Below are 15,939 nucleotides of genomic sequence, written 5' to 3'. Positions count from 1 at the left end.
TATTTTCTTTTACCAAAAGAAGGTGGATCAATTGGACCACACACATCGGTGTGTACAAGTTGAAGTGGCTTACTTTTTCTTGATTTAGTCTCCTTTGGAAAACTCCTCATTGCATGTTTTCCAAGTAGACAAGCTTCACACAACTGATTTGGATGGGTGATTAACGGAATCCCATCAACCATGTTCTTGTCTCCCATTGATTTGAGTGATCAAAGCTCAAGTGCCCAAATCGCATATGCCAACACCATGAGTCATCTTGCACATTATCCTTCAAACACTTTGCATAGATGGTTTTAAGATTCAAAGGGAACAACCTATTTTTTGTCATATGAACTTTAGCAATCAAGTTTTTACTTGAATCTCTAAGACAAGGATGCATATTATTCATATGAATATCGTATTCTTTTTCAAGAAGTTGACCCAAAATCAAAATATTACTTTTCAATTTTGGGACATAATAAACATTGTTAATCAATTTATGGCCACATCTTTACAAGATATCAAAATCGTACCTATCCCTTCAATTTGGATTTTTGAGGTATCTCCAAAAGACACATTACCTTTCACCGTCTTCGTTATCTCCACAAAGTTATCTTTGTGGCCACACATATGATTGCTTGCTCCATTGTTAAGATACCATAAATTACAATCATTTGTATTTTCTTCTTTGAGTGCTAATAACAACGTTGACTCATCTTCGTCTTTGTTGTTGTCAACAAGATTAACTGTCTCTTCAACATTCCTACGACATTCCCAAGAGTAATGTCCAATTTTATGACAGTTATAACAATCAATTTTAGATTTTTCATACCGCATTTCATTTGAACCTTGATATGCTCCACGTCCTCTACCTCCTCGTTGACCACGACCACGACCTCTCAATGACTGGTGACTCTTATCTTCATTGTTCAATTTATTGGTATAACTTGTTCCTCTTCCACGGCCTCCACGACCTCCACGGCCTCGCCATTGTCCATTTCCTTTGTAGATTTTCTCACCTTTAAATCATTTGAAGGATGCATGGGTTTTATGAAGTTGCTCTGGTGGCTCTTATTTTCTCCTTTTCATTTTCTCTTTGAGGGCTAGTAAAGAACCTTCCAATTGTTCTACCGTCATAGAGTCTAAATCTTTAGACTACTCAATAGCACATACCACATAATCAAATTTAGGTGTTAAAGAACGAAGGATCTTTTCTACCGCACGCACATCATCTACTTCCTCCCTGTATCTTTTTAGTTGATTTACCACAACCATAAATCTTGAAGAGAAATCCAAAATCGATTTAGATTCATTCATTTTTAAAACTTCAAAGCTAACCCTTAGAGTTTGAAGTTTTATCTTCTTTACTTTATCAACTCCTTGGAGAGAATTTTGTAAAATCTCCCAAGCTTCTTTTGAGGTGGTTGCATCAACCAACTTATCAAACATGCCATCATCCAAACATTGATGGATAAGATTGAGGGCATGTTGATCTTTCTTTGTTGTCTTTAACAAGACCTCATTTTCATTTGAGGGCAAATTTTCCTCATTAGCGGGCTTTGTATACCCTTTGTCTACAATGTCCCAAACATCTTAAGAGCGAAGAATGGCTTTCATTCGTAGATACCATTTTTTCATAATTTTCTCTTGTGAGACGAGGGTATTGAAAGGACAACAGACTATTATTTTCCATGGATCTAATACCACGTTGTTGGACAAAATGATAATCACACCCAGGATAATGTCCAAACTTAATAGCAACAGGAAGAGAGTAACAACAACACCAAATATTAAAATGGTGTAAATATGATACTGGAAGAAGTAATACAATAATATTGATGAAAAACTTGGTAGTGTCAAAAGACTACTACTCAACACTCTTTCATTTCTTACAACTCACAATTATATTACTTTCACACTATTTTCTCACAATCTAAGAAGTAGTTTGTGGATTACTCTCTCTACTCTGTATTGCTTCTCTATTTTTTTTATGTGTCTTAAAGTGTTATTTTACTACTCTATTTATAGAGTTTTGCCTCTTCATTACATCATTAGTGACATAAATGTGGTAGCCAAATTCCACAAAATTTGGCCGTCAAACTCTACCAAAACTCTACCAAACTTTGACTATTCCACAAATGTGGCTACCAACTTTCACATTTGTGGCTTGCCAACTTTCACATTTGTTGCAATTAAATTTCAACAAATATGGCTGCCAAATTAGTTGCAGCCAAGATTTTATTCCCTCAGTGCCACCACTTCTAAACTTTTATTGTTTCTAATCAACTTGGAAACATTAATATCTTTATCTTTAGGAAAACCTCCAAAGAAAGAATTGATTGAAACTGTTTGGATACAGTACCAAACAATCAGTTAAGATTTTCCTCAACATTCTTCCAATTATCATGTGCTGGGTCCATTTGACCAAGAAGTCTTGCAACAACAACAATCGAGAGAGGTAATCCTCGACATTGTAGTACAATATGCTTCCCTAGTTCTACAAGTAGAGGAGGAAACAATATTTTTTTGAATGATTTTTTGTTGAACTTCAAACTGTCATCAAGACTTATAAAAGACTTTCTATGGAAAATCAGGACAACTGACATAATCAACAACATACAAGAGCCAAGTGGTTAATAGAATTCGGCTTCTATTGTCATCATTTGGAAATATTCTTTGCATATGGTCCCATGCCTCAGTATTCTTTAGACAATCTTCATTAGTTGATCATTGCCCATTTCTTGATTTCTTCCAGTAATTGTAGAGACAACTTCAAGAAGCATTTGTCTCTCATTGTATCATTCGAAGATAGTAACGCATGCATGTTTATCAAATAGAGAACGAATATGAATCATCATAAACTTTTTTGGCAAGAGTTGTCTTACCTATACTGCACATACCAAAAATTGGTACGACAACTAAATCGTCTGCTTGGGCAGTAAGGTGTTCAAGTATGGCGTTGAAGTCATCCTCCATCCCAACAATAGTAATTTCCTAAATTGTACTTTTCTCTGGTGTTAGTGTGAGTGACATTTTAATATTCTAAAATGTTGCCGTTGGTTGACTTCTCATCATGTGCTAATGTTAATGATAATATTGATTCCTGCATATTACTCCTAGAGTTAGTGCATATATGTTACTGCTCCTTTTCTGGCAGCATTGGTAACATGTTTTAGCCGTTAGTGTCCCCCACTTCTCCCCCATTCAATCTCCATTATCTCACTCTTTATTCCTCCATTATTCTTTGTAACCTATGTAACATATGTAACCTCTAGGCCATTTATCTTCACTATTTACTACCCCATTATCTTTCTATTCATTGCTAGGAAGACTTCTTCTACTATAACTAGTGGTGGTCTTCATTTGGCTTAAGACACTAGAAAAATATAGAGTGAAAAAAGTTAGTAAAAAATGAGAGTTTTTATTAGTTGAAGGGAGGTGTTCTTTTTGTGGAGCTTTGGACTTAACTCTTGTCCAGAGTTGTTGAGTTACACTTTTGTGATTAGACTGTTGTATCCTGGAGGGGACAAGTCAAGAAGGACTACTGCTGGACCGGTGAAAAACATTTGTTGCACTGTGCTTGAATCTCCTTAAAGAGAGTGAGATATCCGCGCCTCAGCCTGAAGAGGTTATTATTTCTTCATTTTCTTTTAATTGTAATCTTGTAATTTTGTTATTTTGTAATTTTTCACAAACAATTTTAAGGAGATTCAAAATGGCTACAATTGAAAAAACCGCGGATGTCAAGATGGGAGATCTTAACAAGCCATTTCTGTTCATTGGTAACCATTTCAAGAGATGGAAGGGTAAAGTACTTTTCTACTTAAGTCTTCTCAATGTTTCTTTTGTGTTAACAGAGAAGAATCCTAATAAAGTTAACATCACCTCTATGAATGATGATGAAATTATTTCTCATCTAGAGAAAGTGGAAAAGTACGATGGTGATTCCTATAAGTGTTGATATTATATTTTTAATTGTTTGTCTGATAATTTTTATGATTATTATGATAGAACTTACTCTAGTGCACAGAAAATTTGGAAAGCATTGCAGAGTAAGTATGATACCGAAGAGGCTGGAGTGAAAAAATATGTGGCTAGTAGATTTTTTCGTTTCCAAATGGTGGAAAACAAATTAGTGGTAGACCAAGCTCAAGATTTTATAATAATTTTTGGAGAGCTTAGATCCGAGAAGGTAAAAACTGGAGACAACCTTATTGTTTATGGTATAGTAGATAACTTCCACCTTCTTGGAAGAAATTTCAAAAAACTATGTGCCACAAACAAAAGGAAACCTCTCTTTAAACCTTGATAATGAAAATCCGCATGGAAGAAGAGGCAAGGGCCAAGATGCACTTTTACAAACAGAAGAGAGCAACATCACAATGAAGGTAAATTTAATTACTTCAAATAATGCTACTCCTGAAACTCACACAAATACTTCTTTGAGTCCTAAGAAGAAAAAATTCAAGAAAAATAATGGTACACCTGCCAAGAAAAATAATGTTGAAAATAACCAAGCACAAAATCAACAAGTTTAAGATAAGGGACCGTGCTTTGTTTGTGGCAAGAGTGGGCATATTGTTTGATTTTGCAGATTCTAGAAACGTGGTCCTAATCCTCAGGCAAACATTACCAAAGAACCTTTTGTGGCGGTGATTACTGACATAAACATGGTTGAGAGTTTTTGATGGATGGTGGGCTGATTATGGTGCAAACCTTCATGTCTGTTATGACAAAGACTGGTTTAAAAAACATACTCATTTTGAGGAGTCCAAAACCATCATGCTTGGTGGTTCTCACACAACTTAAGTGCTTGGAACGGGAGATGCCGAATTGTGTTTTACTTCTGAAAGGGTATTAACTTTGAAAGATGTACTTTATACTCCTTCCATGAGAAAAAAATTGATGTCTAGTTTTCTTCTTAACAAAGCAGGCTTTAAACAAATTATTGAATCTGATCAATATGTAATTGTGAAAAAGGATATTTTTGTGGGAAAGGGGTATGCTTGTGATGGGGTGTTCAAACTGAATGTTGAAATACATAAAACTACTACTTCTGTTTATATGCTTTCTTTTACCAATTTTTGGCATGCTCATGTGTGTCATATTAATGATCGTTATGCTAGAATCATGAGTAGTTTAGGATTAATCACAATGGTGAAGAAGAATTTTGAAAAGTGTGAGGCTTGTAGTAAATCCAAAATCACTAAAAGACCTCATTTTCAAGTTCAAAGAAACACTGATTTGTTAGAATTAGTTCATACTGATATTTGTGAACTTGGTGGAATTTTAACTCGTGGAGGTAATAGATATTTTATTTTTCTAAGTTTACGTATGTTTACTTGATGAAAAATAAAAGTGATGCTTTTGAAAATTTTAAAACTTATCTCCATGAAGTTGAAAATCAATTTGGAAGAAAAATAAAAAAAATTAGAAGTCATTAGGGATGGCAATGGAGAGGGGCGGTTGCAAAGCGGGGCGGATTATAGTGTTTGCGGGGTGTGTGTGAGGTTGTGGGTGGTGGTGGACGAAGGGTGGGGGGGGGGGGGTTACAAAATATTTTTTAGTAAAACATGTGGGGCAGGGCGGGCACGGGTTAGGTTTCTTTTTCCTTTGAAGTTAAACTAAATTGGGCGAATAGCAGATGCAAATCAGTTGACAATTGACATTGAATTTCTTAGTTTATTATGACTATCTTTTGTCTCTAGTATTTATACAATATTTGATCAAGTAAAATGATGCATCACTTGTGATGAATTCTGATTCTAATTAATTTGTATACAGACTAGGCTATATATTTTATTATTTACCTTCATTATCATGGTGTTAGAAAGTAATGTAACAGATTCTTAAATGAGTAACTAAACTGTTTGAAAACCTTAATAAATTACAACATTGTTTTACTTAAGTTAAGTGTCAAAATCAAGCACACGTACTGTTATGTTGAAGTTTTGCGGGGAAGTTATATGCGGAGCGGGTATATGTGGGGCGAAAAAAATAAATAAATTTGTGCTATGTGGGGCGGAGTAAAGTCATTGCGGGTTTATGCGAGTATGCTCCGAACCCGCAACAAACCCGCACCATCGCCATCCCAAGAAGTGATAGTGGCCGTGAATATGAGTCAAATGAGTTTAATTCTTTTGTTAGATCATTGGGAATAATTCATAAAATTAATCCTCCTTATTCTCCTTCATCTAATGGAGTACCGGAAAGGAAAAATAGAATTTTGGTTGAATTGACTAATGCCATGCTTATTGAGTCACATGCACCTTTAAATTTATGGGGTGAAGCTATTTTGACTGTGTGTTGTGTGTTGAATCGTGTGCCTCATAAAAAGTCTAAATTGACACGTTTAAATTGTGGTAAGGTCACAAGCCAAGTTTGGGATATCTAAGAGCTTGGGGTTGTCTAGCCTTTGTGAGGCTAATGGATCCCAAGATTACAAAGTTGGGTAAGAAAGTTACTACTTGTGCTTTTCTTGGTTATGCTTCAAAGAGTACATCCTATAGATTTTTTAATCTTGAAGATAAATAGAGATATCACTCACCATTTGGAATACACACTTGAATAAGAAGAAAAGTCTTCTTCTACATCTACTTCCCTTGTCTTCTTCTTTTTATACTTATATTGCTTTAAGCTTGATTCTATAACACGTTATCGGCACGAGTCTCTATATTAATATTATGATGCTTGATAGCTCAACACTATAAATAGAGATATCACTCACCATTTGGAATACACACTTGAATAAGAAGAAAAGTCTTCTCCTACATCTGCTTCCCTTGTCTTCTTCTCGTTATACTTATATTGCTTTAAGCTTGATTTTATAACAAGTTATCAGCACGCGTCTCTATATTAATATTATGATGCTTTATAGCAATATAGCTAGCAGAGTTTGTATACTTATCCCTTCCCAAAATTTCTATTAAAGAAAGAAAGGAAGAGACGATAAAGTTGATACACTCAACGACAAAGTTGGCTTGTTCCAAGTTGCATCCAAATTATTTATCTTCATGCTTCTATAATCCAGAATTTGAGTTGATTAAATCAACTAATCATATGTAATCTTTAGAAAGTATTGCTTACATTTAATTATGATTTGTCGGTTGTACTAAGTATTGGAGAAGTGGTAATATGAATATTCGGTTCCTCCGAATAATGTGAGATGACTTGACTAATTTTGTTTGTACATATATTTGAATAAATAAATTCTCTTTTTAAAGATTAAAATTTCCAAATTTAGTTGCACTAATTGTATCGTTGAGGACTTGAGGTGGTGCAGGAAATTATATAAATGGAAATAAGGATTCAATTGATATTTGTTGAGAGCAAAGAGGCTCTGAGATGAGTCCATTGCACTTGACCTACTATATAATTGATTGAGGGTAAGATTATAGATTCAAGTTCCATCGCACCAAAAGGATAAGACATCAGGTTAAATTATGGATGCACCATAATGAAAAATGTTTGAGGGTAAGACGGTAGATTCAAGTTGTATCGCACCAAGAAGGTAAGACATCAATTTAAATTTTGATGCACCACGATAATAATACGTTGGGTTCATGTCCCATCAATTTATGACCTAAGACGACTTTATATGGATAAGATGTTGGATTAACTTCTAATGCACGATAATGATGACTATGAAAAACTAATTGTATTTTTTATGAGAAGTCATGTATTTAGCCCAATTGATTTTCTCCATTCTCTTATGTAAATGTGGTAGCAGTACATGATACGTCTGAACTATGACAGTGATTATTGTGGTTGTACAAATGAATATGGGCATGAGAAAAAAGAAAATTGTAATAATCATCATTGTGGTTAAATTAAGAACACTGTGGTTCTCCAAATATTCCTTCAAAATGTGAAGGAAATTTTTATCATCAAAAGGTATAAAAAGTCATTGGACACGAGATTGTTGTGTAATCTAATAATATGATATATTTGTAAATCCTCAATCAAAAGAAAGGAAGATAAAGTGGTGGTACACTTGACCTTTCAAAGTGATGTTGAGGTGTGTCATGCAAAAATGATAAAATTTAAGGGCATTACAATGAGCTTACAATGCAAATTAATGAAGCACATACAAATGATTAGTCCATTCCTTAAAGAGTTTGTGACTTGTGATAAGCATTGTGAATGTTTGCCAATTCTTGAAAGTGAATGGGTCAAAATATGAAGGAAAAAATATGAATAAGAACATATTCATGTATGGTTGGAAAAATGCCACAACTCACCTCTACTGCAGGTTCGAGAGAAATAAATAAATTTTATTTGGCAGAAATGGCCAATGGTATTGTATGTTCATACGTCATATATATTATGGTATGTTTATTGTGAACTACCGAAAGGGAAAAAGAAAGAAGTAATTCTTGCCTATAAAGGTTGTGGCCATGATCAAAATAATATTATTGTGTGGCAATGCAAATTTGTCATTGATTGTGTACTTATCGTACAACAAAAGTAAAGCAAGACACATGTCTTGCTTTTAATCATTTTGACCATGATAATAATAATATAATTTCCTCCTTGAAGGAGATGCTCACCATACAGATAGTGTCTTGGAATATGTGATAGTACACAAAAATAATTGTAAGCTCTAATGAGTTGTGAGGAATAATATTGGGGTTGTAGTAAGTCTCAAAAGAAACTTTTTAAGTTTCAGATGATTTGAAAAGAAATATTGAGACTATATATAATGAAAACATTTAATATCTTCATATTACTACAACCGAAGAGGGTTATAAATATTTATGTAAAAAATTACCCATTTTTTCCTCTTGTTTGTTGCGCACAAACATGGACATGCTGATGAAATCACATGCAAAAGTAAACTATAAGTGTACTGGAATAAAGATCAGTTGGCGTGATCGGTTGGATATTCCGATTAAAATATGATGCAAATATAATTGAGAATTCACATTGTTATATAGTGTAGAAACAAAATATTCTTCAAGAATTTTCTTGTGTTGCTTATTCTCATAATAAAATTATCATTGTACCAGCTAACGTTGGAATTGTATTCCCTGAAATCATTTGGAACATATAAAAAGGTGAATATGGGTCCATTCACCTGCCATGTGGATAGTTTGCAACTATATGATAGATGCATCTATGCGATGGTCACATGTGCTTTGTTGTCAACTTACAAAATGGTGTTTGTAAGGTTGTTTGCTAGAATTGTTAAATTAAGAGCACATTTCCAAACTATGAAATTATACTGATAATGATGGTTGGTTTAGCAGAAATTGTATGCCTTGAATTATAGTTAAACCATTGATTATGAGAACAAATCTCCCAAAAATAAATTTGGTATGAGATGAATTTATTTAACATGTAGCAACACTTGTACTCATAAAGCCAACAAAGGTCCCCTATCAAAATTGGTTCAGGGTTAGGAACCAAATAATTTTCATTTAAAATGTTGAATGTGCGGTTATGATTTTAATTGCTCCACCACGCACAAAGATTAATTTCTAAAAAAGGTTGGGATGAATGTTAGATTTTCTAACATTAGTGGGAGAGATGATTGACAACTGAAAATTATGTGTGAGGTTAATTATGAATTATATAGATCCTCGTTAAAAGAAAATGTGAACTTGAAGTTCAAGTGATAATTCATTAGAATAATGTTGCAAATCGATTGCCAGATGAATTTACTGTCTCCCTATGATATAATTCAGCTACAAATGCTCCAATGAGAAGTCCTTGAAGGACAGAGTCTATGATACATCTGAAGCGTAATATACCAATCGGTTCCAAATGTAAAATTCCTTGAAGAAGGAGATGAGCAAATGATCAATATGGTCATGATAATGAGGCAAGTGCTATAAGAGAGCACCACAACATAACACTTTGTAAAACCTTGGAAAAGGTTCAGGTACCTGAAAAATGATGAAATATGAAGAGATCTTGATAAGTTATGTCATATTGGAATCCATATTCAAATAATCATTGACAGTATCTTTGACATGAAGTAGCGCTCAATGATATAAATTGTGACGAGGATTTTGTATTCAAATCTGTCATATAGTGTGGACAGATAAATGATTGGCCAAGTAAAATGCATAATCAAGTATATTTTGTTTGACTTAGAAAAGTGGAGTTTTAGATTGATAGTCCATAAATCAAGGTATAATGTCAGGTGGGTACATATAAATTATTATGTGATGGTATAACCATAAGATATCAAGTACGGCTTGTGCCTTGGGGTATAAAGGTTTGTCGCAAAAATCCTGACATTATTGGTGATGTTTTCTCCTATGGTGGTTGCAATGAGATTTGTTTTGATCTGGCAATATATGAAAACTTGAACGCATATAATGAATAATTATCATGTCTAGGTAGACAATACTGAAGGTTATATGAAAATCCTTGAAGTAATCAAGGTGTCGGAAATATATAAAAGTGTGAAAGAATTTTTTCAAGAATCCTTATATGGATTGAAATAATCAAGGAAGAAAAGGGTACAAAAAGAATGGCTATAATTGTCATTGCATTTTTATGAAAAAGTCAGGATCTAAATTTGTTATAATAGTTGTATATGTCGATGACTTGAACATTATTAACACTCTTAAAGAGCTTTCATAAGCTATTGAGTGTTTGAGAAGGGAATCTAAAATGAAAAGATCCTGGAAAGACAAAATTTTGCCTTGACCTATAGATTGAGAATTTCACAAATGAAATATTTGTCCGTCAATCAACATACATAGAAAAGTTTTGATGCGATTTTATATGGATAAATCACATTCATTGAGTACCCCAATGATTATGAGATCTTTTGACATAAATAAAGATTCACTTTGATCTCAAAAGAAGGATGAGGAGCTTCTTGGTGATGAAACTCCATATCTTAGTGCAATTAGGGCACTAATGCATCTTGCTAACAATATTCGACCAGATATATGTTTTGCAGTAAATTTACTAGAAAGATTCAGTTTCTCCCCAACAAAAGGACATTGAAATAGTGTTAAGCACATACTTGAATATCTTCGAACGACCATATACATGAGTTTATTCTATTCCGAGGAATACAAGTAAAAACTGTTTGGTTACGTAGATGCTAAATATTTATCTGGTTCGCATAAAGCTCAGTCTCAAACACACTATTGGTTTACATGTGGAGTCACAATAATATCTTGGCGATCAATGAAGCAAACGTTGGTAACCGCTTCTTCAAACCATGCATAAATAAAAGCCCTCCATGAAGTAAGTCGAGACTGCGTTTGGTTGAGATCAATGACACACCATATTCAGGAAATGTGTGGTTTTTCTTTGAAAAAGAATATACCAACCACAATGTACGAGATAATCAACTGCAAATGAAACTGTCCACAAGATGTTTGATGCAATGAACATGTTGAATGAGCAACTTGCAGTAACGAGGTAACGAATAGAGTGATACAAACAAAGTGATTTTCAAGAATGTATTCGGTTAAGCTCAAAGCCTCATCATATCCATGAAACCAGAAAATGATATATCAGAAATGAGTTCAATCATGCAACATCTTCATGAATATGATTTCATCACAAAGACACTATCAATATTTGAGAAGTTGGTATATAAGATTGGATGACATCATCATAAGAAATTAAGCGATGTTTTGATTAGGGGGAGTATAATACGCGTTGCTCTCTTTTTTCCTTGATCGATGTTTTGTCCCACTGGGTTTTCTTGGAAAGGATTTTAATGAGGCAACAAATAATGTGTATCAAAAGATGTGTGTACTCTTTTTCATTCATTAGAATTTTTTCCCACAGGGTTTTTTCTAGTAAGGTTTTAACGAGGTACATAATCCATGAACATCCAAGGGAAAGTGTTATAAATCCATTGCATTGTGTGGATTATCCATTAGATTTATTCAAGAACTAATTGGATTCATGTATGGCTGCTTCCAAGGTGATAAGAATGTTAAGGGATAACTATGTATCTACTAGTTTTGTGACCATTGGAAGTAATATCTCAACACTATAAATAGAGATATCACTCACTATTTCGAATACACACTTGAATAAGAAGAAAAGTCTTCGCCTACATCTACTTCCCTTGTTTTCTTCTCTTTATACTTATATTTCTTTAAGCTTGATTTTATAACATTAGTCATTTTTTAATTTTTTTTTTGGGAAAAGGTAGAAGTACCTTCCTATACTATGACCAAAATTTACCCTTCTAGATGCTTCATCAATGCAACATTACCACTTTTTCAGAAATATGTATGTCTAATTGTTACATTGTGAAAGTACAAGTAGATCTAAATGTTGGATTCTAGACTCATGTTAAATAAATATTTCAAACATTAAAAAAACTAAAAATGAGTCTAACCTAGATAACTCAAACGCTCAGCAATGACTTGGGACATGAAGGACAACAAATCTATGTTAATAGACATATCTTTTGTAGCTTAAGATATTACTTTTAGTTAGAGTAGGTTTTGTTTCATATCCTTCAAATTAAGCTTGCCGAAATAGTCATATCTCACACCAAAAATATTTTGAATAGCCGAATGAGAAGGAAAAAAAGAAAAACATTAAAAGGGCGAAAGCTTTGTCCAAGTGAGATCATATACATACCAAGTGAAAAATAATCAATACAATTTTAAGGAGACAACAAAACAGCGAGAATAAGCTTACATTAAAGGGAGTAAACTATGAGATATCCAATGATGATAACAAATCATTCTAACCAGAAAAGTTCTCATGTTTTGAAATAACATACCTCAAAACTTGACTAACACTTCAATCAACTTTCAATCCTTAAAGTACTCATAATATCCACCGATAAAATTTAGTAAAAATGGAACACAAAATCTCATCCTTGAATGTGAAGGAATGACGTTGTTGATGAGGAAATTAGAGATTTGTTAGGGCTTTTTTATTGTACCTTTAACAATTCCAATAGAGAAAACTTGCTTGAATACTCAATTAACATTTTTTATTTAATTTGTACTAACAAATACTTATAACAATAATTTTGCAGAAACTTAAACAACAAAGTTTAAAGCATGTAATCAAAAATAACAATTTATTAATATAAGCATAAGTTAATGACTGTAAAAAACATACCAGGATCTGTAACAATAGAATGAAACATAATAGAAAAAGTTGAGCCCATTGAATGCACAGTGCCCCATAAAGGAAATTATTCCCCTCTAGTATCCGAAGTTTAAAGGAATAGATCCTCTCAGGATAGAACAGTTCTATTCACTAGTGTATTGATACAAAAACCGTGGTTTCAGTGAGTCATTCAACAGGAGCAAAGTACACAAATATTTAATTGTGCAGAAGAAAAAGTCAGAACTTTTCATAAAAATTGCAACTTTTCATAAAAGTCGCAACTCTTCATAGAAATTGCAACTCTTCATAAAAGTCACAACTTTTCATAAAAGGGGAAGGCTTAGTTTTGGAAATAAAATAAATTAAAAGGGAATCCTTGTTTGTGGTGGCGCCATGTAGGCGGGTCTAGGGTTCTCTTTTATATAAATATAAATATAAATATATATATATATATATATATATGTATATTTATATTTTGATTATAGCTCACAAAGTTGTACCATCTACTATGTCGCAGGTACTTTAAGGTAGAGCTTTGATGATTCTACTTCAGCTATGACTATCATTCTTAAAGACACCTAGTTATATACTTTACATGTAACGCACGTGTATTTGGTTTCGAACCCAGAGCTTCATTTACTCAAAGTTGTCTTCATCTTCCATTTTCTGAAAGTGTTACTGCAGTTTAAGATATTTCTTCTCCCTTTGTTCATCTCTATTCAATTTTCTTTGTGATCAAAGGGGAAAATAGAAATGACAGTTCTTATCTTCAATTTATACCTCTGATTATTTTGTTTCTAACAAAATGGAAAAATAAAAATGAGAGTTTCTATTCATGCAACAGATAAATTTAGTTTTAAATGGATAAAATTTGATTTTCCCATTCAAATTCTCTTTGTGACCAAATGGGTAAATCAAAATGGAAGTTTCTATCTTCACTTTTTTTTCCTTCAAATTTTGTTTGTTAGCAAAGGGAAAAATTGAAATGGTATTTCTATGCATGCAATAGACAAATTTAGTTTCTTTGTTGCTTTCACTTAATGTTGAATTTGTAATTATAATATATATTTGGTGGATGGATCTTTAATATTGTAAGCGGTAATGTAGTCTATTAAAAATTTTAATTCTAATTCTTTGTCTATTAACCGATTTCTGGTGGAAAGTTAGAGCTTGCATGTTTCCAATGGGGATTAATATCCCTTAAATTGTGGGGACTAATAAAATTCAAATTTACAAAAATGAGTGCTAGCACTTGATTAATTTTGTTTGATCACCGTAATATTAATTTTTGAAATAGAGTTTGTATAGTTAGTTTTCTAAAAAAAATCTCCGGTTCTTATTCTCATTATTTAAGATACTTAAGGTATAATTATGTTGATGAATACAAAATACCAAATAAGCATTCTATTTGGTCTACCTTTTCGAAAAGTCTTGTTATATGAGTGATTTGAACAATTCTTCTTGCCGCTATTATTGATAAAGTTATTTTCTTGAAGATATATTTGGGGGCTTAACATTGATTTTTCATCCTAATAATGTAATCTTTTTTCTACCGATCTTTTAATTTGTGAACTTGCATATCTTCTTTCAATTTTGATCCTACAAACTGGTGACTTTTCCTTGTAATTCTGATGATCCTTAAAAAGATGATACAAAGATAATGATTTATTATGTTGTGCGCTTACTAATAAAACTAACTTGATGCAGGGTATCAAAGAAGCTTGAAGTGATGATGATTTATCATTAAGAACTAGGTGGATTGTTATGTTGTTTATAATCATTTTAATATTCTAAATTTACAGGTAAAGCAATTTGTCACTTTCTTTTTAGTTATCTTATACAAATTCTGCTTTAATTACATGGGTTCAATTCATTTATTTTCTGTCAACATTTATATTTTATTAGTTCTGACATTATATCTTTATTAGATTGTTAAAGAACTTTTCTTAATGACCTCTTTATAGGTTCGTTATATTGAGAATATGATTGTATTTTAGCGTTTATAATGCAAGAGTTTATGCTGCCAATTGTGTTTTATATTTGTTTGTCTAATTAACAATTTATTTGTTGCTAGCTAGAAAGGAATGGTTGTTTTCTTCAGCTTTTGGTTATGTGATTTCCCACTTTATTGTGATATATAAAATCCACATATATGCTATTGAGTTTAAAAATATATTATTCTTTTGATTGTTAATTTATATTGGCAGAATATTTTTTATAGGTCATATTGTACTTAGAAACCTTGGGTCAAGAACAACTATGTGCCAAAGAAATTTTCGTAGTTCCAATCTGCTGGAGAATTGGGAAATATTTGCTCTGCCATCAAGTGGGGCACTATTTTTTTCTTGAAAGCCAGTGTCAAGTTCAATTGCCTCAACGTCCAGGGGTAATTAAGTTAGTCTCTATTCAGTGTACAAAGGATCCTGCATTCACACATATCAAGGGGTGTTGTATAGACAACCTATCCTAACACAATCTTATGGTTATTGAATGTTCAAATTAAAATTGTGCATTATTTTTTAAGGTTGGGGATCCACTGAATGATCATGAATGTTGGACTAGGCCAGACTTCTCAATAAAGCCAAACAGGTACTAATCGCATCCTCGCTGTCTAATCTTTATTCCACTTGGCCAAACTCCTAAATGTATCCTTATAGTGTTTCCTTGGTTTGTGACTCAGCTTTTTCAGTTTGTCAAAAGCCACAAAGGAATCTATGATGGGGAATGCCCATTCTATTGCTCCTTTTCTGGCTATCATGAAACATGCCTATCTCTTTAGTACTGGTTGATTTCTCATATAATCATTCAAGAGTTAATAACTTTGATGGTCACTCAACTATCAACTCTTTTCACAACTCAACTTTCATTTTCAACTCACTTAACTATTAAGTCTTTTCACAGAAA

General features: G+C 32.8%; 1 protein-coding gene across 1 annotated transcript; it reads right to left on the bottom strand.

Moving 5' to 3' along the window:
- Window positions 1–471: 471 nt before the first annotated feature.
- Window positions 472–2,955, bottom strand: LOC107061926 (uncharacterized). Its single transcript, XM_015311974.1, has 2 exons — window positions 2,865–2,955; window positions 472–998 (listed from the first exon to the last, which is right to left on the bottom strand). The coding sequence occupies exons 1-2, from the start codon at window positions 2,953–2,955 to the stop codon at window positions 472–474; spliced, it is 618 nt and encodes a 205-aa protein (XP_015167460.1).
- Between the last annotated feature and the right edge of the window lie 12,984 nt (window positions 2,956–15,939).

This window comes from Solanum tuberosum, unplaced genomic scaffold (genome assembly GCF_000226075.1).
Source record: "Solanum tuberosum cultivar DM 1-3 516 R44 unplaced genomic scaffold, SolTub_3.0 scf00179, whole genome shotgun sequence".
Lineage (NCBI taxonomy): Eukaryota > Viridiplantae > Streptophyta > Magnoliopsida > Solanales > Solanaceae > Solanum > Solanum tuberosum.
The sequence above is the reverse complement of the archived record's forward strand: the minus strand, read 5'-3'. Positions and strand labels throughout refer to the sequence as shown.

Bases quoted from the DNA above. Each gene is read 5' to 3' on its own strand.
- LOC107061926 (XM_015311974.1), bottom strand. From the start codon at position 2,955: ATGGAGGATGACTTCAACGCCATACTTGAACACCTTACTGCCCAAGCA. The intron at 999-2,864 runs GTAAGACAACTC...AATGATTTAAAG, and splicing joins TTTTGGTATGTGCAGTATAG to GTGAGAAAATCTACAAAGGA.